Source organism: Watersipora subatra, chromosome 5, assembly GCF_963576615.1.
Source record: "Watersipora subatra chromosome 5, tzWatSuba1.1, whole genome shotgun sequence".
Classification (NCBI taxonomy): domain Eukaryota; kingdom Metazoa; phylum Bryozoa; class Gymnolaemata; order Cheilostomatida; family Watersiporidae; genus Watersipora; species Watersipora subatra.
Window position 1 is genome coordinate 53,866,135 of NC_088712.1, and position 24,132 is coordinate 53,890,266.

At 36.2% G+C, this 24,132-nt stretch overlaps 2 protein-coding genes and 1 long non-coding RNA gene across 3 annotated transcripts in view; all 3 read right to left on the bottom strand.

The window, feature by feature from the left end:
- LOC137397470 (uncharacterized) overlaps positions 1 to 18,122 on the bottom strand; it is a 58,933-nt gene extending 40,811 nt beyond the window's left edge. Inside the window, exons 1-6 of the mRNA XM_068083759.1 lie at positions 18,018 to 18,122; positions 17,032 to 17,092; positions 14,171 to 14,252; positions 10,789 to 10,921; positions 5,267 to 5,486; positions 2,630 to 2,860 (exon numbers count right to left, since the gene is read on the bottom strand). Of these exons, the coding sequence (XP_067939860.1) occupies positions 2,630 to 2,860; positions 5,267 to 5,486; positions 10,789 to 10,921; positions 14,171 to 14,252; positions 17,032 to 17,092; positions 18,018 to 18,073 (783 nt within the window). The 5' untranslated portion in view covers positions 18,074 to 18,122. The remainder of the gene's footprint in view (positions 1 to 2,629; positions 2,861 to 5,266; positions 5,487 to 10,788; positions 10,922 to 14,170; positions 14,253 to 17,031; positions 17,093 to 18,017) is intronic.
- LOC137396143 (uncharacterized) lies at positions 233 to 1,474 on the bottom strand. Its single transcript, XR_010978482.1, has 2 exons — positions 331 to 1,474; positions 233 to 299 (listed from the first exon to the last, which is right to left on the bottom strand). It is a non-coding gene; the product is annotated as an uncharacterized lncRNA (long non-coding RNA).
- A 5,263-nt stretch (positions 18,123 to 23,385) lies between the features above and the next one.
- On the bottom strand, positions 23,386 to 24,132 carry LOC137397471 (octapeptide-repeat protein T2-like). Its single transcript, XM_068083760.1, has 2 exons — positions 23,824 to 24,132; positions 23,386 to 23,421 (listed from the first exon to the last, which is right to left on the bottom strand). The coding sequence occupies exons 1-2, from the start codon at positions 24,130 to 24,132 to the stop codon at positions 23,386 to 23,388; spliced, it is 345 nt and encodes a 114-aa protein (XP_067939861.1).

Sequence of the window (24,132 nt, forward strand, 5' to 3'; positions counted from 1 at the left end):
TAGCCACAATATGTCTGTCCTTCAATGACCTTATGGGGCCTGTTCTACCACTGAGGGAGGCTCCTAAGTCATGAGAGCCATTGTCTCTGACCCGCCTCCCTCCAAATGAGTGAGTAGACAATGTCTCGTGCAAGAGGAATGCTAGAGGTAGCGGCCAAAGTCACCCACCCTTCCAGATAAAAAAAAAAAAAAAAAAAAATTTATATGGGAGGAACACTTGTGCTGCTGTTTGTTTTTATTACTGTTAGGCGCAGAGAACCAGGAAGTTGCCCACTGCGTCAGCTGTCTACCTTAACCTTCTACACTATCCAAGCTACCTTAACCTTCTACACTATCCAAGCTACCTTAACCTTCTACACTATCCAAACTACCTATATCGTCTACATTGTCCCAGCTATCTAGATCTACCTGGCCTGCCTGACACTAAACTGGAGGTTAGATGAAAGTCAGCCCCAACCCCCAGGACAGTTGGTTAACGAGGCAAGTGTACGCCAATAACGTGAATTGGATTGGTGTGTGGATAAAATCGTTGTTTGTCGAAGTTGGTTTTGTGATTTTTTTTTTACGGCTTTCTATGTTTTTTGTTTTGGTTTTCTTTCTTATATGGTTTATTTTTCTTTTGGTATTCCGTACATTTGGTTAGAGTTTTTGCTTCGCCTTTGTGAGAACTTTTACTCCTGTAGTTTGTGTATTTTGTTTTAGCCTGGCAGTCGGCTCTGGAGGACGGATAACCAACCCGGGTAGAGTTCGTGAATGTGGACGAATTGGGAGTCATGCAACCCTGCGCTTATTTACCAGCCACCCCTGAGTGTACCAGAGAAGCTATATATCACCAACGATCGTGGGATTGTCCATATGCATACATATATCTATACCAAATACGAACTACCATGTCCTTGTCTGGAGTCGTCTCCCGTGCCGTTCGACTGGCGGATGGGGGAGGTGTAAGGTTCCCACGGATCCGAATTCCCACGATCGAAACGGATCTCAACATGACACTCATCCGAACATTTATACAGATTTACTTAACCAGCAGATACCCCTCACACCAACAAACTGACATTCTAAAGACCATCTATCAACGATTCACATGAACATAGAAATACTCCGCCTAGGGTTGCATGACTATGTAAAATTTATCTAACCGAAGTAAATTAACTCTACCCATCTTGGCTCTCCGTTTTCCGAGTCTTATGGTTTCAAGCAACCATAAAGCTATTTCCCATTTACCATAGTGTTATATTTTTAGTATATCTTATTCCTCAAACATTTTAATCCGAACAAGGCGTGGCCTCACTTTTTATATATATATGGCCCCTTCATTGTTATCAAAGGGGAGCTTGTTGTATTAACCTCTGGAGGAACATATTTTATCATTTTATTCTACGTTTTGAGACTTCTACTACACACTCTCTCTCTCTCGACGCCAGGTATTTTCCAACTGTGTTTCAGTTCCTCATTTTAACAGCCATTGTCTAACTTTTTAATTAACTTTTAAACTTGTGTTCATTTTATTGTATAATTAATAAATCATTCTTGCTTTGGTTTCCTTGTAAAATAACTAGCTGATTGAACCAACCGCAAACTAATCATCAATAATCTCAAGAGAGAACAACTTCCAAAGAATCAGGTCAAATTAAAAACATAAAGATTGCCTCTATTTTTGGGCAAATCTTTACATTACTGCCGGGGTCTCGCAGCCGATATGGGAACCACACTCATCTGAGTGACTACTAGCGGATGTGCCCTTGAATGGGCAGATCAAATAACTTCAGAGGAAGCTGGACTTGTACTAACCACGGTCTCTAGTGCCATGGCCACCATAATTACCTATGGTAAATATGGTAGGTTAGTAAATAGCCATGTTAGTCTACATTTACCAACCCACCAACTTAATCAATTCTCCATGCTGCGAGGAGAAACTAAGGCGTTGGAATGGGAGGCAAAATATGCTAATGTGCCTCTCTGAGAGCTAAAAACTGGGAAGCACGATGCTATTGTCACGGGACACCGTCAAGTGTTAGCTGCCATTCTTATAGACTACTATGAAAGTAGATTATTAATATAATATATTGAATTATTTATATTATTATAATTTATTAATTAATTAATATATATTAATATATTATTTATCAACATATAGTAGACTTTCGTAGTAATATATATTAATATATACTATCTTAATATATAATTAATATATATTAATTTTGTATATTATATAGTAATATTAATCTATATACATTAGTTTATATAGGCTCTAGATAAACTACAATACTTATTACACTTATTAACACTATAATAACAGTTATTAGCACTATAATAACGGTTATTAACACTATAATAACAGTTATTAACACTACAATAACGGTTATTAACACTATAATAACAGTTATTAACACTACAATAACGGTTATTAACACTACAATAACGGTTATTAACACTAATAACGGTTATTAACACTATAATAACAGTTATTAACACTATAATAGCGGTTATTAACACTATAATAACGGTTATTAACACTATAATAACAGTTATTAACACTATAATAGCGGTTATTAACACTATAATAACGGTTATTACAACTGCCATTCTTACGACACTCCTTTAGCAAGCCAGTTTAACTCACCTTTCCTTCCTTCATCTGTTTTATGGCACTCACTAGAGAAGAGGCTGTCTGTTTCATCAGCTCTTCCTGTCCAGCGGCAATAAGTTGTGACATGTGCCCAGGTAACAGCGAGGATAAGAGTTGTAAAACATCAGCGCTCATCGCTATGGTGTGAGCCAATGAATGAAGTTTGGTACAGAGCGATTCGAGCACTTGCAAAAGCCCGACGAGGCACGCTGACACGACAGATATCTGCATGGGAACATGACAACATGGAACAAGTACTGTCAGCTGTTTTAAAAATGGTGCATACCTAAAAAATATGGTTTTCTCAACCAAGTCAGTGTTACCACTTTTATCATTACGTATCATCGACTGCAGATGTTGGTAATACTCTAGTCTTTATAAAATAACACATTCAGGATCTTGTTAACTGCTGTCATATGCTGTCTGCTGCTGTGTTAATTGAAATATGGAGAATATGGAGCATCACCAATAATAAATTCTACTTAGGTTAGTGTATCTATTCTATGTTACTTCTATTAGCCAATAAGATGCTAGTTTTCTGAACAATTAATGAATTCCAACTTCTCTCAAGTATTTATCTATATTAATAAATCCAATTGTCATTGCGTCTGTGTGTCCATTGGTCTGCCTAAATGTTACGCGTTTCCACACTTTTTGGCCAATTTCATTCAAACTTCGCAAACGTATGCTCGGTGGCTTCCGTCAGGTCGCTAAAAATATTTGATTTGAAAACTCCATCTAGTACCTGAGAACCATCCTCTTCTGCGGGCCATCTGCGTTGATAATAAAATAAATCCCTAATACCGCCAGGCTTACTGCTAGTATATTATAGGTCAGGAACCTCCTTAGTGACTATATACTCCCGTGTGAATCATGCCCACCAACCACAAAACAATTTTAAATTTTTAAACAGTTTCTAAATAGTTTGAAAAACAAGCTATTTCCGTTATGCTCATAGACAAACAGACGGCCTCCGCCAGGTCAGCCTTACAAAAGACTTCTAAGACCTGGTCCATCAGAAACTGGAGTAAACAACTAAATACTCATATAGCTGCTGCTAGGGTAAAGATGTGTAGGAGGTGAACACTCGAGCAGAGATTCTCATGCAAAATGAACGAACACCTATGAATAGACATAGATATGAAAATACTTTGGTTATACGCTGCAAATAAAAGTTTTGAAAATCCTGACAACTTTAGTACGAAACTATTTTAAATAAAAACAACTTTTGTGGTAAACCATTTTACATGAGGACCACTTTAGTAGCAAATCATTTTATATAAACACCACTTTAGTATTGAGACATTTTATAGGGACACCACTATAGTATTGAGACATTTTATATAAACACCACTTAAGTATTGAGACATTTTACATGAGGACCTTATTATCAGTGAACTATTTAAGATAAGGACCCGCTGCAATATAACCTTTCAGATAAGGTCACTGGAAGTAGTGAAACAGTGAAACATTTCTGAAGTGGATCAATTACATTTTGGCCACTCCAGATGGGAGAGATAAAGGAAGAATACATGGCTAAAACCTTTATAGTAATAAATGTTGAGTCATAATGAAGACTTTTAATTTGGTTAACTTTGTGACTTCAGAGTTGAGTTATAAAACATGTGGTAGTGCAATGAAACAACTGAGCTGCATAACGACTAAACAGGGCAGAGAAAATGAAAGATTCTACACTTTTGTCTTTATAACATTGAAGGAAGTTGATCCAACAATCATAGAAGGTAGTGGTAAAATTATTGTCAATAAAATATAGCATAGCTCCGAAAAATAGACGGTGGCAAAAAATGGATAGTATATAACGAAAGACAGTGCTATAAAAATATAACGGATGTTTATAAAACATCATATAGGCTAATGCTTTCTTCATTATAATCTACCATACTTTTCAGACTATAAACCACATCCCTATATAAGCCGCATCTGCTTTATTTTCTAACAAACGATAATAAAACAATACATAGGCCGCAACTTTGTATAGGCCGCAGAACTAAGGACGGTGTTTTTTAACCCGGCAGCAAATTTCCTGTGTGAAATGCAACAGTGCCTAACGGCACCGTTTCGCATTAACCGACGCTTTTTAACCTAGCGCCTAACGGAGCAGTACCGTTAGGCATTATTTCGTTTCTTCTTTCACAGCTAGAAGCACACTAACTGGAGATTCTGGTTAATGCACCCTAGCGGTGAAAGAAAAAGTCACAAAATAGCCGCACCCTTATATAAGCCCCATGGCTCAAATCATCAGAAAAAAGTAGCGGCTAATGGTCTGAAAAGTACGGAATACATCATAATCTATAGTCTCTGTCAATATAGAGGTCATAACCTGGGTCACATAACCCAACGAGGTCACATGACCCAACGAGGTCACATGCTCAAAGTATTTTAAGCAATGACTTTTTATTTTCAGTCGCCAAAATTGTTGTAATGGCGGGTTTATCATTGTTTGAAATGAGAAAGTGATAACAGAATTAGCCAATGTGATGCGAGCGATGCAACATACTCGAATCAGTGCTGACATCATCAACAGAATAATTTAAATATTGAAGCAAAACTGATATTAGCTATTTGAGTCTAGATTAAAAGAGAGAAACTGAATGAAACAAGCAGACATACCGTAGAAGATGAACAAGTTGCAACATCTGAATAGACGAGGGCCACCTCAGAGATGATGACCATCACACTGTGTTCCTCTACCAGCCTACTGCTGCAGATAAGACTTGTAACCCGACAATAAGCCTGCACAGTCTGGAGCATAAGAGAATCTAAGGAGCTTCTTTCATCTGTCAATTTACTTGAGTTGCACCGAGGGTCGTCCTCCCTCAGCAATAACAAGCTGTAACAAGTACAAGTCATGCAGAAAGTATCCAATCCGTACAGATGGAATGGTATGTCAGAAGGATTCCTGGAAACACTTAGTAATGCACTTGTTCAATAAGCAATGTTCAATAAGGTTTACACTATATTGTTGTATCTCGGCATTGATGCAACAATACTTCGGTGATCGTCTGTAATAATGATGTTCACACTATCACAAACCCATCCGTGTTTACATCAGTTAATAGGCCGAGGCATATCATTCTCATCATACAATAAGGTCACAGAAATAATTAAATACTAGTCCAGCAGCAACTCATGGAAGAAAATATAGATCAAGCTATCCGCTATAGCCAATCATCATCGCCGAAGAGATGCACATTGCATAGGCTTTCGTGGATGGGCGGCGAACTTTTGGAAATGTTTAATTCTTAAACATTTCCGCTACCGCATTAAAATCTTACCAAATGAATATTCTGCCCGACTTAACTGAGATGAATTTTTCAAAAAACCGATATACCTCTAGTACTTAACCAATATCTTGAGAATAAAAACGGATATCGTTTTACTGTAAAATGCATCTTATTCAAAACAAAATTCTCTACAAGATAAGTATAAAGTGAATTCCACTCTCGTACAATCTCCAACATTTTATTTGCGTTGAACGAATGTGGTGTGTTTCCCTTACCCTGATGATAACAATCTGGTTTTCCCATTTTGTTTTAAAAAATAATTAGAAATGGAATTGTTGGACCAAACAATTTTCTTTTAGGTGCACGTGATTGGCAACAAGGTTGTTTCACTGGAGACAAAATTTGATTGGTCTAGCTAATTTGTGGGCTTCATAATGAAAAGAAAAGTGAAATCTTATTGATAAGCCAATATATCGTTTTACGGTTGGTACTTTTATCGCTGCGAATTGTTGGAAATGCTTAGCGAAAATTTTTTCTATTGATAGCAAGTGATTGGCAAAAAGGTTGTTTCACTGGAGACAAAATTTGATTGGTCTAGCTTATGTGTGGGCTTCGTGATGAAAAAAAAGTGAAACCCTATTGATAAGCCGATACATCGGCTTGCGGTCTGTAGGCCTACTTATATTATTCCGAAAGCCTATACATCGGCTTACGGTAGCGAAAGAGTTAACAACTGCAATCTTTCCGGCCTCTCTCAGCTGCCTTGACGATACGATCGGTTTCTGGTGCACATAATCGACGAATGATCGCCGAGAGGAGACAATACTGACATACGCCGATCCAGTGTGAACCAGCCTCAAACTAAATGGTTTGTAAATCTCAGATAGCTTACTAAGTAAGTTTTGATAAGATTGTAGTGCATCTAGCATCCTGTTAGTTGTGAGACATTTTCATATTTGATTTCTGGTATCAATAACCTTAGGGTAGAAGCTAAAGTTCAGTAATAGCCACCTTATTAGATTTGGTGATCCTATGATATAATTTTCCTTCTCTTATGACACACACCGGGGTCATAAGGATATGTATTGTATGTATTGTAGCGCAAATGCGTATCTGATTATTAAAGGACAAATTTGACTTGAAGGTTTTGTAACCTTTAAGTCAAATTTATAAAACGTCCTAATTTATTTAAAATTTAAATTTAAAATTGAATCCTCGATGCATTTTTGCATCCGCCAATATCATAGTTCACTTGATATAACACAAATTCAAAAAGTTGGACAACTGCCATGTTTTGAGGATAAAGAAGAAAGAAAGAGTCTATGCTTTTGTTTTTAAAAAGATTTAGGGAACTTGGTTGAACTAACATAGAATATAGCGGTGAAAAATATTGTCAAAACCATATAGCATGGCTCTTCATAAAAAAAAGGCAAATAATCATACATTGTTGCATAGAACTCTGAAGGACACCCGAGATTGGGGCTTTCCAATAACCACCCCATGTGTTGGAGCACCCAAATATGAGAAAAAGATGCTGTCTGAGGTGCACCATGGACAAGATGCTAGCTTGGTTGTTCCTGAGCTGGGCAGTTGCCCCATAAATGGTTCATACCTTTTAAAGACAAACAGAGCTCATTGGTTTAAAACTTTTTTTTTTATCAATGTGTAGATAAAAATCTTTTTCCAATTGGCTGTTTTAGGCAGCTATACATGCAACACATTTCAAGTTATTGGCATTTCCAGACACTGGTAACATCTTATTATACCAATAAATTGTTGTAATAAATATAGGTAATTCAGGGCAAACCTAATTATATAATTATAAATTTTCTTTCCCGAAGGTTTGACTGCTAAAGTTACTGTTTGACCAGTTTGAGGTCTGAATACAGAAACTCATATATATATATAGCAATAAAAATTTCGATGCAAAACATTAAATTTGAATCACTTTGAGACGGCTCATGGTTGCAGTGTGCGACAGCATAAACGCAAGATCAGTGTAAAAAATAAGTACAAATGACAACACTACTAGGCCTTTTATTTGTGTACGGAAGTTGGTCTAAAACACAACGCCTTGCAACCTGTACAGCGGTTACAGTAGGAGTAGTTTTATTACCGATTGTGTGAACAACTCCTGTTATTCTATAGTTTTCTGAACGCCTGAGGGTATGTGTTTGGGGTGCTCAGAAGCATTACACGTCGTAATGGCAAATACTTCTGTAAAACGAGTCGAAACTTGGCCAACAATGATTCTCATTTGTAAGTGACCTGCACAGTTGCTGGGTTGTCGATAGATTAAAATTGATATCGTAAAGAATTTACCTTAGACTAAAATTATGTTGTCTGTCAGAAAATAATTTTCATGAAGACTGTCAATGTTATACCTTTGGAACTATTGAATAGCCCAATACATTGATAGTCGAGATAAAAATCTCAAACAACATTCGCTTAGCCTATGTTACAGATTTTTCTGACATCTAAAAGTGGCAACAAACAGAGAACCAAACTAACAACATCGCCATTTTCAGTAAATGATACAAGGGTCAAGGTCACATTCTTGACAGACCAATCATTGTACAGAAAAACTAGACAAACTAAAGACACTTTTTGAAAGTGTTTTACAGTTTACTGGATATCTGAAAACAATTACTAAGTTTCGATACTACAGTGGTAGCGTAGCGACGCACCCCCATATGGCACTGCAATGCCATCATGGTAACAGTCGTATCATTCTCACTCCATCGTAATTCAGTCTCACTGTTTAGAAGCAAAACACCCATGCGATGTGCCATCCTTGTGCCACAGAAACGGCCTTATCGACCAAGTGGCGAAAAACTTGTGTGTGCGCATAGGTCCTGCTTCCCTATTGCTTCATACACAAACATATACCTTGACATAAGGCGTCACACAAGCTTTGCTCATCTATAGAACATATAAACTATGGAAAGACGATCAGCTTGTCGGGGCAGCATAGCGCTTCGGCATTGGTACATCCAGATGTCGTTACACTATCGCAGTATGGAAAATTAGTAAATGTCTCCTTAGTTGATGGAAGAATGTAATGAGGGAAAGATGCAGAAGGAAAGCGCATGCATGAAACTAAAACTGAACACAGACTCATCCTAGTAGTCACACATCTTAACCATCTTAAAGGTAGATAATGAGGAAACAACGTTAAGGAAAACAAGGAAAGACCCCAACGAATGATGACAGAATCGTTATCTGTGCAACTATCTATTGTTTTCCAACTATTTTATTTATGCTAGACTTTGGAGTAAACAAACAGTGATAAAACATAATTGCCAGGCCCAGTATGAGAGAGTAATGAGCTTGAGTATGAGCTTTAAACAAGATTTAAAGCCCAACACAAGTAAAGATTATTTGAAGACACAAGTAAAGATTTGTGGAGTTACTGTAAAATCTCCAATTGAACGCCCCCCTCTATTTAAATGCCACCTCTATTTGACCGCCACAAAAGGGGAAGGATAGAAAAATAGAGCCCCACTGCGTTCAAATAGAGGTTTTACGATTTGTGAAATAATCTTAAAATAATCACTTCTTACTAAAAGGCAGAGAAACCGGAATCCTTAATGATAAAACATCTATAAATAAACCAGCACATCCAGGGGATATGTAGCTAGAGACAGAAAAATAATAAAACCATAAGCTGTGACAGACGGCGGGTAGTGATTCCACACTTGTTTGATGCGCAAGTCATAAGAGAGCATGTGTATCCTTATTTTTTCATGACGTCATTCTATCGTTGTCTGCCATCTTTATGGACAACATTTATCGTTAAAAACACGAAGCTTCTGCAATTAATTATTGCAAACAATGCTTTTGTTTGAAAATTTTTTATTTTAGTATCAAAACCACACCGGAAAATACTATTAACTAAGAGAATGACTATCGTTTTCTACAAAGATGGCGGCTTTTTCGTGGACGAGCGCATGTGCAAACATGGTGATGACGTCAGAAAAACTATGGATACAAAGTGACTCTATATGATTAATCAATTAGGCTTGATCAATGAACTTGTAAACTCCCAATGACTGAATTACACAACTAGTCCTTGACATTACTCCCAGCAAATCTCTCTTATCAAAAGTTTGCACAACTGCTGAAGAACAAAGAAAACCAACCAATAAATGGAAGCAAGTTTGCGCAAAAATGCTATCACTAGCTGGGACATCATTTTGTCACTACATTATGCATCAGTAAGCAGCTTTCCATTTTCAGCTTGTTGGTTTTCAACTGGGTTTCTTTGTAATTTTTGTGTGTTGTGTCATAAAGGACTGGGTGTGCTTTTATTAAATCTATGAACAATTCAGTGTTAATATTGATGATGTTTCAATTGTAACATAATAGCAAAATGTTGTTGCTGTACGTTGGTGAATATCGATATGACACAAATTACCAGCCATAGAATTACATTATGGGAAAACCAACCAATCTAAACGCATCTCGCGCGCGATAAAGTTGTGATAGAGAATGTCTAGCATTATCGCTCTGCATGAGCTCGCTGAGCGAGTTCTAGCGCAGATTAGCGCCACACAGCACAATCTCGCACTAAATACTACCTAGCGTGTTTGCACCTTTGAGGCGATCAAATTTGTGCGAGTGGTGGAATTTTGTTCTACTAAGCTGAAAGTCGTGAGTTCAAATCCCATTAAAAGAAATCTTTTTTCTAACCCCTAAGCATTGATTCGGAAGGGCATGGCTCTTATTATAATGATGATAAGTTCATATGGTTGTTTAGACGCTATAATTATGTTCACACCAAACCCACCAAGTGGTCACTTGAGACCATGCATAGATTTAGTTTAACATGGTTTGGTTTTGGTAAGTACATTATCTTACTTGATATTTTACTTGATAAGTACCTTCTAGGGTAAGTATATATCTTACTTGGTAATGAATACAGTAAACTCTGGCAGGGCATCCGAGGCTAGTTTAACTCGAGAAGAATGGCTGTCCATCTCGCATAGGTCTGCTATTAGCTGGACACATACTCCACACACTCCATTATACACCAGGGGATCTGCAAGAATGTGTGACATATATAATTGTACCATGAAAAAGATAAGCAAAGAGTGAACTGCAAAGCAGAAGGCAGCTTTAGACCAATAGTTTACACGGAATCGGAGAGAATATCAACAGCTCTCGATAAATTGTAATGACAACTAGAAATTCTGCAGTTTTAACAAATATATCGCTTAGCAAGAATCGATGCACCTAAAAAACAGACGCTTCATCTTTAACAATAGTGGCTGTGACTTCTATCTCCATCTTCAAAGACTTAGCGACGAATTACGTATTCAACGAGGATGCATGAAATAGTGAATAATTTTTTTTCATCTGTGACAAGGCTCAATGCTAGCAGGATGAGAGCCAGTCATTCTATAAAATTTCCATACTGTACTTGGGAAGGAAGGATTTAGCCGTGTTAAACCATAGCTCATATATAATCAGTTAGTTTAGATGGACTGATAAATGATTCCTATCTGTGTATTTATTAAAGAGAGGTTACTGTCCAGGACCCTTCCATAGGCCATTATTTGCAGGCTCGGCTACCCACGAGCTATGATGATTCAAGCATGGAAAGTCTACGACTATATGATAGAGTTTGATTGCTATCGGGTATAAATAAAAACAAGGAGCATATCTCTGGTATAACTTATTGACCGTTACCAACTAATCAAGGGTGCATTAATCAGTTCAGCGAATGTGCCAAACCTCGACCATCGATCATAATATGGAACTCCTAATTTTCTGGTTCCAATAGAATCGTTATATGTAATAATGTTGTAGCTTTCCCTGCCATGGCTACACCATATCATATCTAATGTTGAGGTCACTTGCCCTTCATAGAAACAAAGACTTACACTAAAGTTCCTTCACCTTACTTTTCTTCCATAAATTTTAAACATGAAGTCAGCCAAATCTATTTCGAAGGTCAATAACACTTCTGTCTACATTTCCAAAATCCCCTGGCAGTCACTCATAGAGGAGGTATGCATACATAACTTTAATTATCGCTGTACTTCAGAACATGTCACGTATAAATTCGGTCACATAACATTGCATTTAAAGATGAACTCGTGCGAAATTTTTGTAGATTTTATCAGAAAGTATCAAAATTCTTCTATCATTTGCGATTGTTTTTGATGTTTGAATAAATACGTGAACACAGAATAAAGACGTGTAATGCTGCAACTTGAGTGCAATAGCCGATATCAACTATAGCAACTAGTGATGTCATTTCACGCGTATTTTTCTTCCGAGTGTTTCATACGTGATCAGGTTTTGTCAATTTTAATCTTGAAAAATCCTGGCAGTCAAATCACCTAAAACATCAAAAACAATTACAAATGATAGAAAAACCTACAAAAACTCTGTGGAAGTTCATCTATAAACTAGTAGCAAACGGAAATCAATTTTAGTCGAAGACTGTATTTATCTGCCTTTATAGCCTGCTCTTTTAAGGTTGACTTGCAACAAAATTCACATTACAGTTATTTGATATCATAAGATTTACCATGTCTTACTCTGTTGTGTTGAAGGTGCCAAATATGTGGAAATGTGATTACAAGCTCTTAAAAGCTCAAAAACGAACAGTTAATCGCAGCCACGCGAGACCGCCGTAGTTTGGATTCTCTTTCCAAAGCAGCTCAAATGTGATGCAGTCGTGAGAGATGGTTTCTGTTTACACTTTCTTGCAACCTTATTCATCGAAATATTTTCACAAATATACTTCACGCATTCAATAAAACTATGTCTATTGTTCTTACGCGTCTGTTTTATCGTCATTGTATTGCTGTCACTTTAGCACTGATATTTTATAACTTACCGTAAAAAATCATTAAACTTTTTAACCTTAGCTCGAAGGAGTACATATTATTGTCTGATCATCATGACGAGCCTGTTGGTTACCTGTGATAATCGAAAAGTGCTGCAAAAATTATTTGCGAAGTATTGGGTCACATGATCAGATTACGACTTGCCGATTAGACCGGGCTGAAACAAAACTGTAAAGTAGCGAGCATCTATATTTGATACGGGGTCTTTGGTAAAACCCGAAGTGTTTGTCATAAACTAGTACTACGATAAGTTTTATATTGAGCTTTGTATTGGCCTTTCAATTCAGGCGAGAACATACATGACAAGATGATAACCAAATTTCGTGGCTACATCATCGAAATAAAGAGATTCCAATCTACGGCGGGCTTTTCGTTTTTGAGCTTTTAAGAGCTTGTAATCCCATTTCCACATATTTGGCACTTGCAACACAACAGAGTAAGACATGGTGAATCTTTTGATACCAAATAACTGTAATGTGAATTTTGTTGCAAGTCAACCTTTTATATTTTGCATAGAGATGTTATTCAGTCATGCTTGTAAAAAACTGCCCATCCAATTAAAACCACTCAAGTGTAGGGTGAATAAATTAATGACATGTTTACATACATCAGGAAGTTCACAATCAGAGCACTGTTATGATAAGTAGTATGGTATGATCATCCGCACATATAAGCTTATAATAGCCATAAAAAGTAACATATATTCTTAAGTGCAGTGATGCAAGCAACATATGTTACTAGATTAGTAAAAGGCTGGCCGTGAAAGGCATGCACGCCACTATCAAAAAAATGTAGAGAATTACGTTCAACTGTAAACACCCATTGCAGCTAGTATACGGTTGCACTTCCTACTTGTATCTGGTTTTGTTTCATATTGATATATAGTTTTGTTTCATATTGATACGTAGTTTCATTTCATATCGATATGTAGTTTCACTTCATGTTGATATCTAGTTTAACACCATCATGATATGTTGTTTCTTTCATATCAATATGTAGTTTCACTTCACATTGATACATTGTTTCCCTTCATATGGTTATGCAGTTTCACTTTGTGGATATCTGGTTTAACACAATCATGACATGTCGTTTCATTTCCTGTTAATATCCGCTTTTTTCATATTCATTTAGTTTTGAGTCCACACTGACGGAAAATTCACTCATATGTAAAAAGAAAATTATCACCTTAAAGGTAACCATTAAGAATTTTAAAACTAGAGCCAAAAGTGACTACTCTATGATTTCTGGAGCTAGCATAAATCAAAAAGGAACAATAGACAGAATATGACACATGTCCCACATACTGACACGGGGCACCAGCAGGCCGATGTCACTGAATGCAGCACATTACACAGAGACACGAGACATGTCATGCTATATCTGTGGTTCCTAAATAGGACATCATGTTGGCAGATAGTGGGATTACTGACCTAACTCGGCCATATCAATAGTTCTCTTCGATTGTAGCCAATGCCAAAGAAGCTTAAACAAGTCTTCCTTGCATCCGACTGTCTGCAACAATCAATCAATAATTGGTAACTGTTCAAACAGAAGAGAAGAATTACTAGCTATCAAAGCAGCTCAATATATTGAGAGTGACGTTATGACAAATTGAATACACCCTGCCATAACGGGAGGAGAGCGTGCCCAAAACACCATATAAAACTGTCGGAACTAAGGCTTGATTTTATGCACATTCAACTCCTGCTTGACAAATAGGATGGTCAAGATATAAAGGAATACTTAAATGCAGTAACAAAACTATAATTCCTTTTCCACATTTAAGACTATAGGTTGGGGTCTCAGCATTTACCCTTAGTGAAGTGTAAGCATTTGATAGTGGAACAAAGCAATACTGCAAATCTCTGACTCTACACCAAATTCTAGTGGTTCTTAGCCTGTGTTTGATCGAACCGTAGGGGTTCTGTTAGTCAGTCATAGGGATTCGATGGAGGTCTCTCAAAGGCAACATCGGAAGTCACACTGATTTGCAAAGAAAAGATATGTAATTTGCTGTGAGTACACAGTGATGTTAATGCACAGTTCGCTTTGCGCACTAGTAAAACATATACTGAAGGTGAAAAAACTCATAATTTATTTTTAAATAATGAAGAGTTCAATGAAGAGGCATCAAAAACTGGTGTGTTTAGTACATCCAACAAGGTTAAGAACCAGTGACCTGATAGAAGACAACAGTTACTATGCTAAATGTACATTGATTGTACTGCAGCTGACTGGTTGCAATGCAAATTGTAATTATCATAATAGCATTCATCTCTTACATATCAAATCTTCAGGAATGCCACAAGTGAATGACCCTCGTGCAAACCTCTCACTTATGGTTGACCGTATTACGCGGATACAGTTTCTGTATGATATTGTATAAAAGGTATCAATATAATCCATTTTACAATAAAGTTACCTGAAACTAAAGGTTCACAGATATCTTTAACACAATTCATAAAGATCAGTGTTTCAATCTACTGAGAAACTGATAGGCTCTAGAATATTGTGAATGGGTTTTTATGGATACTCAATAGATCAAAGTTTCAGCTCTTGCAGCCCTATACTATCAAGATTACTAGTACCATAGATATAGTAAACCGTTTACTATATCTATGACTGGTAGTCTAACGCCCTGTGACAGCTTGTCAGGTGTGGTGACTACCTGCAGTTATTCTGAAAGGCTAGTTGGCGGCAGATTGGTGCAGGTGTTGCAGTGTTGGCCCAAAGTCGCAAGTTTGAATCCCATATGATGTGATCATTTTGCCAATGCCGGCAGTCTAGTGTGCCATTAGAGATCATCCGAGAGTGTAATAACCCTACGTACAATTATGCATTGAGCAGTTGAGTAGTTGTTAGAATGTTGGCATACCATGCTGAAAGTTGCGAGTTCAAGCCCCATACGATGTAATTTCTTTACCCAACCTCCAACAATGGCTTTGAACAGACTATTATCCTAGTAATCAATGTGCTTAGTTGAATTAGTAATACTTGTCAAGGAGAGTCTAGCTGTTGAGCTATTCTATGCTCTTTCATCTCAGCTCTAGTGAATGTTATATAATCTATTATAACACTGACACAATGGCAAGTTAATCCATCCACTTCATGCAGTTAAGCCATTCCTTTCTTCAAGAGAACATTTCCCTTTCTCTTTTGAAGAATTATAACAGTCACATGAACAGCTCGGAAGCAGTCAAACACTCCGGAGGGTTACTAGTTATAAACATCTTACAGTTCGCCTCTAGTTCTATTACTAGTACAGATAATAAAACTATTCAAGCTGAAAAACCATCATAAGCTGTAGGTTGGTACTTTTAAACCGATTTCCATACAGAAATATACAGTCAAGTAGATAGTAGTGAGTCTGTGACGGCGCGGAGCTACCCTGAAATTAAGGTTGGATGACATTCTTGTTACCTCTGGTGGCCCTTTCGATAACTGAACCCCGACCCGCCCTTTGCAGGTCAGGCATGTTAGACCCCAGGCCACAAGTGCTCTCCAAATGATGTTAAAAAGCAAGATTAAGGTCATCAATTTCAATTTCTAACCAGGATAGTAGACGTCCACTATCCCTGCGCTATTCACAAATTGTACTAAAATATCAAGAGCGGTCTAAGTCATGTAATATTTCTACCGGAAATGCGATCTGTTAGATGACAGAAGTCCTTGTGTTTTATGGAACCATAGCAATGGTTATTAAACTATGCTCGACCACATTTTTCATAGCACTTTCTCACTCGCATCCAATGATACTTTACCCTTGAGCTATCTAATCCTAAAATGAATCTTATCTGTGAGGGCAAACTGTTTCAATGGAGAGATAAACAGACGCATGCCTGCTGGAGACTTGGGTGATGGTACCGGAGAGATAAACAGATGCATGCGCGCTGGAAACTTGGGTGATGGTACCAAAGAGATAAACAGACGCATGCGTGCTGGAGACTTGGGTGATGGTACCAGAGAGATAAACAAACGCATGCGTGCTGGAGACTTGGGTGATGGTACCAGAGCGATAAACAGATGCATGCGTGCTGGAAACTTGGGTGATGGTACCAGAGCGATAAACAGATGCATGCGCGCTGGAAACTTGGGTGATGGTATCAAAGAGATAAACAGACGCATGCGTGCTGGAGACTTGGGTGATGGTACCAAAGAGATAAACAGACGCATGCGTGCTGGAAACTTGGGTGATAGTACCAGAGAGATAAACAGACGCATGCGTGCTGGAGACTTGGGTGATAGTACCAGATAGTAGCAGTCGAAGGTAACATCAGAACACACCACTTACTTTTGTGCCAAACTTGAGCAAGCATTTCAGGATTAGATGTCCACTCCCTTCCATCATGAACCTTTAAAAACAAACTATACAATGACAGTTGCTATTTTTAAAGACAGTTGTTCATACATGCCGTGTATGACATTTGAGTTAGGGCAGAGATAATATGATGAGCATACTAGATGTCTGTGTAAGAATCACAGCTTTATTTATACATTTGAGATGAGATGTCTATGTGTAAGAATCACAGCTTTATTTATACATTTGTCTAAATAAATGAATATCATGCTATTGATTGTTTCCAGTTCTATTCCTTCAGAGGTCTCTGAAAAGGGAATAAATTGATTTGGCGCCTTGTATTGGCTGTCGATTTTTCACCGCCAATTAATGGGCTCCAGATTATTTCACCCAACACATTTTTTTCTCCCCACAGTTTGGTATTACTGGCAGACTATACCTTCTGCATCATAGTTTGCATTATTGTCAAAATAACGCTTTGAATACTTTCCTAGTTTAAATCCATACATCGCAATAGTAATATATAGGTAATAATATTAATAATAAACATAACATCTATTTTTTATTCTATACCAAAATGATTATTTTATTTCGGCACAAAACTGTATGAGGTTAAAAGCATTTAGTTATATCAAAAATAATAGCCAAAATATCGACTCCAAATCATCGGCATCAAAAGAGCGGCAGCAAAAATATTTAAATGATTAGAATAGCAGTTAAAGTGGCCTGAAAAAGCACTAGACTCCTCTAAAAATAACCAGACAACAAAGGTTGTATTTCGATCTAATTTTTGCTCCACTAAAGAGACATTCTTTATTATGAACTAGCAAATTTCTACTTCGTAAGAAACACGCTCCATATATAGTTGTATATTGCAACAGAACGTAATTTTCTCACTGAGTAATAAACCCATATAAAAATGCAGGTTGATGCTATCATATACGACCAAAGTTGTCCAACACACTAACTATCTAACTCACTTGAGCACCGGTGTGATATCATTACTGTCTGCAGAGCAACTCAATATGCTTGTCATAAGATCTTTAGTCAGCAATGTGCATATCTTCTGCGTCTTTGCTTCATGCTGTAGGTCAGCGCAGTTGCAGTGCGATGACTTGAGTGACAGCAATTGCTTTAAGAGATCTTCGGTTAAATGTGATATATCCTGTGAGCAATAGACAAGCTTAGAGTATATAGTAGAATGTAGCACTCGAGCTTGGAAATTTCCAAAAATTACCAGACGATGCGATATTGCAAATAGACGATTCGCGATATATCGCGGTATAATTATTAATAATTATATATGACCAATATGAATGGTATCACTTATATATATATATATATATGTCATACCATATATATAATATGGTATAATTATTAATAATTATATCGCTATATATCGCAGTATAATTATTATGTAAAAAACTTATAACTTTTTGTTAATATTTTTGTATATTTTAATTTTTAAAAAAATTGCTCTATGTTCATGATAATTAGAAACATTTATTTCATGAATGCCTGTGTGCGTGGAAGGCCTTGAAATAAGTATATTATAAGACTAGTTGGCCCGTGCTTGTTACAGTAGTTCCATGTGTTTTAGTTCCAGTATCTGTGAAAATCTTTAGGTCTGAGAGAAATCACCATTACACAATTATATCATTTATACGATTTGAACGTTTTTAAATGGTGCCGATTTTCAAATCGTCCACCTTAAAAATCGCCACCATACAATTAAATCGCCATATCATGAAGCTCTAATGCTAATACAATAAAATATCAAACAGTAAAAGGCAGATATTTCCATCCCCTTTACCAGTAAATCGCATTTAAAGTTAGGATATATATATATTTCATAGTAATTTTGGAACTTTGAATTGAAAACTCTACCTTACGCAATCAACTTCCAGTACAGAAATAAAGAAATACACTTATACCTCTACATATAAAATTGTGTATGTTAAAACTGTCATATGCTGGATCGAAGCTCCAGTAAGAATACATTGTAATTCTTCTAAATCGTTCCACAGACCAAAATCATGTGACAACTAAATCACAAATTCAGGAAACAATTACACATTGTAAAAAACAAATGCAATATATAAAAATTAAAAATTGGTGAAGCAATCAATAAAAAGGTTATCATTTTATGGTAAAACTTTGTTACATAAAACTAATTTGTTTCCATTTAGAGACTTCTTTGCGTCTCAACACTGCAATGTTAGAGACAATATTCTTATGAAATGTTTTATCAATTTATTTCATACTCAAAAGCTTCAACAGTAAATATTTCAAATAATTAAAGAAATTTAAAAAATAAATGTGAAAAACAATTATGCCATAAACTAAATTAGTAAAAAGATAATCAATAAAAGGAGGTGAATTTAGCCCCGTCAAGGGCTTGTCAAGGGCCCGTCAAGTTTGTCTTCCCAAAATTCGGACGACCCATTTAAAAAATACAACACCAGCATCTATTTGAACGCCACCTCCAATTGACTGCCACTATAGAGAAAGGGTTAAAAAAATGAGCCTCATGGCGTTCAATTGAAGGTTTTACGGTATATACACATATCTATATACACATATCTATATATATATATATATCTATATACACATATCTATATACAATGTATATATATCTATATACACATATATATATATATATCTATATACACATTTCTATATATATACACATTTCTATATATATATATATATATGTGTGTGTGTGTGTGCGTGTGTGTGTGAAAGTATGTGTGGCCCTCCAGCTATAGATATTATTAGAATAGCGTAGCTGGAAAATGCTGACGCAAGGTCATGGCGTACCCTCTTTAGAAGCCTAGCGCTTATTAACTAGCTTACTGGAATTTTCCATTGGCAATGTGCCAGGCTAATAGCTTGAAAGTTACAGTTGTTTGACAAAGTTTTAAAACCTTTACAGTTGTTTATATTTTTTTCTTAATTTATTTTAACTGCACAAAACACTTCTTTCACGATATGTAGTTTGAAAGTTGGAATGGGAAATGTTGTTATATATTAAATACAAATCAATTTTCTGACCAAAAACTTTTTTATTCCCCGGGCAACGCCGGGTAGCATAGCTAGTATGTATATATATATGTATATATATGTATGTATATATATGTATATATATTTATGTATATATATGTATATATATATATATATATATATATGTACATATATATATACAATGTATGTATATATATAAGATATATATATATATATATCTGCACACTTGAGCAGCCTAATTGAACATCATAAGTAATAAACATTGTTGTTCAATGTTATCATAACCACTGAGATCAGCAGGCTTACTTGGGACTCATAAATCCATTGGTGCAGTGAATCTGAAAGAGGCTTATCAACGTAACAATTCTGCCGACATTGCAACTTGTAGCCTCCGCTCATATTCCTGATATCTGTATATAAAACAAGGGCTTTTAGCAAGTTTATAGCTCATGCAAGGAAGAATCAAGCTCATGCTAAAATCTCTCTGGCCATTTACCCGTAAACCATTAATTTCCAGCAAAAAATTGACCAGTAATACAGTAATTGACAAAAGCTACAATTAACCAAACGTATCGATCTGCTCTTCTAGCAATTTTCTGAAACCTAACATTGCCCGATCTTTTTAACAAAACCATCATTTTGGCTAAACAAATTTTGTCAAGTCTTTTGGAGATTCATCCTTGAGTGAACTAGGCATTATTTTATAAGGAGACTGACATAATAGTTGGATACTCCACACAGGAGTGCATAAGTAAGAACAACTGAAGCATTGTATGAATGATATCTAGTGTATCGGTTTTTAAACTCTAACAATATTCTATTGTAGAAAATAGCTAAGGTCACGTATCACGTGAAATCCCTGCAAATTCTGCGCACAGCCTGATAAGGCTTCCAAATGATCTGCACTGGATAAGCACTGGCTAAACAGCTTGCTGCACAAAACTGCATTGAGATGAGCAGACAATTCTCGATGCCTCCAATATGTTGTTGTTATGACTACGAATACATAAAAGCACTCCTATATTCATACTGATCAAGAAGTTAAGAAGTGCGTTAAATGAATTACTATGCTTGTAGTTCTCAGGTATTATCACAATGAGTAAAGATCATAACATCTTATACAGGTTAAAGTTCTATCATTGTTAACATCTTGCACTTGTAAAGACTGTAACAAATTTACGCAATAAAACTTTGACAAAAAAATTCGGCAATGGTAAAAAGGGTTACAAAATAAAAGCTCGTAGTTGCAGTCCCAATGCATAGTTTAAGCCCCAGGAAGCCTGCTATACCTTCAATACCAAAGACAAATCCGTAGTCATTTCCAAGGTTTATGCTGCTTATTCATGAATTCTGCAGGACATACAAACTCAAGTACCAACATGAAGCGGTAGATCAACATTATAACATACTCAAGCTACAGTCTACAAGTTTGCAATATAGTTTATTGGCTTGAAATCTCATCTAAAGGCTGTTACTATCATTTATCCATTTGAACAGTAATTTACAGACTTCTACTGTAATTGACCATTGAACACTGCAGCTGACAGACTTACACTGTAAATAGGCTCATACTGCAAAGGACACATTTTTATTGTCCCTTATACAGGATGGAAACTTAAGTTCTTAAATCATTTCATAACAGATTTTAAGTTTGTGCTGAAAATCTTACCTTACACAGCTTACCTAATCAATTTCATGTACAAAGATGAAAATGTACACTCACGCCTCTGTATAAAAGTAACTCGTTCCGGAACCTGTTTGTATGTCAAAACTGCAATTAGCTGTAAAATTGCCGTCTCAGGCAGTGTGTATGAGGAATTTTAATAACAATCTAGCAACTACATGTATAACTAATTTTGAAAATGGTAGAGCTGTGAGGCAATACCTGAAAAGCTTGACACTAAGCATAGAATCAGAGAGCTTTCAATGTAACATAAAAGCTATTAAGCTAGTGGCAAGGTATTGTTATGTTACGAAAGCTATTCATTGAGTTGAGGTTAAGTAAAAGAAAGGATACACTATGACAGGCTATTAACCATTACAACAAGTAATAACATTATTTACGACCACTAACACAAATAGTTTGCAGCAACCAGTGTTTGAAGGAGTTTACTGAGGGGTGAACACATTTACTACCTACAGGGCTACAACAATACGCTGCTACTGAGACAACCTTCCTGGAAATAAAAACTATCTTGGAATACCAGCTAACTGAAAACAGGGCATGATTATTTTGCTTTGTTATTTTCCAAGCACTACATACATTAAGTTAAACACGCATATGAAAGTAGAAAAATTGTTTGTACGTGGAGCTTTTGCCCATTCAATGAGATACAATAAAACTGCAACGACTTAAAAAAACTGCAAGCAAAAACGTGATGATAAAATTTTGTTGTTAGTAACAGCGTGAATCCAGAGTGAAAAAGCAGCTGGTTACCAGATTAAATGTACCATTTATGCATAGCAAAAAGTATTTCTCTCTCTGGGGTAAAAACTCCGAGGAAGAATAAATAAGCATTTATTCAAGTTTCAAATACGTATTGCAAGCAATTTTTTCCCAAATATTGCTTGCTTGGCTAACAATTATTTATAAAGTTTTTCTGCAACATATTTCGTATGTATAGCAACTTATGAACAGCAATATCAAAACATTGATTAAGTTCAACACCTTTCTCCACCTTTTAGGTTTACAGCGTATTACTACAACACGCAAGATTTTGACAAATAATAACAATTATAATAACATAACCGTTTGAAGTGGGACAGAAATTTAATATCCTTCGTGCATGCATAATATTAAACATTAAGACTCAGCGTATATCGAATAGCATTGGTGATAGCGAATAGAAACTCACAATCTTATATGGAGTTGTATTATTATGATAAATCCCGGCAATTGTCGTTAAATTGTTCTACGACAGTAATAAAAAAGATAATGCTTCAGTGAACAGAAACATGTTGTAAATAGCTACAAAATACTGCTTTTGACATGCTTCGCCGTAGACGTTCTATGAAAAAGTGCATTTATTTGCGATTTCCGTACGAGTCACATGTCTTGCCTGTACTGTTTTACAATGCCTTAATTAGCTCGGGTTCTTAACATTTTACATTCTAACTTAGTTAATCCAAGTTTTAAAACTCGGGTTATTCACGTAATTGAACTGTGTAGAGCTGGTGATCTAGAAATCTGGTGATAGATATTTGTTCTATAAACTACATGTAGATAAACTAGTTCTAGGTAAATGTACAGGTAGTTGCGGACAGATTCGCTCGAAACCTTGACGCCTTTAAATTGTCAAATCTAATGAGTACAGCTGATTTTGTTTACAGAACGCTCGGGCATTGAGACATCTCAACATACTAAAAGAGTAGACAACTTCTATATTAAAAATAACCATCGTGCAATGTTAGCACGCTATTAAAAATTTTGCTCACGTTTTGTGGATAATTTTTTTGTCGTAAGCTTCAAGTGCATATGGATAAAAATCCTAGGCTACGGTGGACAGGCTTCAATGTTGCATTGTCCTATTGACCAATTCTATTGTGCAACAAGCTACAGAAATGTTCACTGCATCAAACAACGGCATGTCATAAATAATATAGAACAAGCTTAGAAAATAATTTCGTGTAATACATCATTAAAATGTGAAGTTTTAAAATGAAAGTATAAGCAAATAAATAGTTGATTTTGGTAATCAACCAAAGAAATAAAACTGTTCGAGTGATCTGAAGATTTCTACAAAAAATATATTTTAAAAGTACAGATTTTTTAGTGTTAACTCTCCCTCCCCGTTCTCTCTTTTTTTCCCCGTTCTCTTTTTTTTTCCCCCGTTCTCTCTTTTTTTTCCGTTCTCTCTTTTTCCCCGTTCTCTCTTTTTTTCCCCATTCTCTCTTTTTTCCCCGTTCTCTCTTTTTTCTCCGTTCTCTCTTTTTTTCCCCGTTCTTTCTTTTTTTCACCGTTCTCTCTATTTTTCCCCGTTCTCTCTTTTTTCCCCGTTCTTTTTTTTTCCCCGTTCTCTCTTTTTTTCCCCGTTCTCTCTTTTTTTCCCCGTTCTCTCTTTTTTTCCCCAT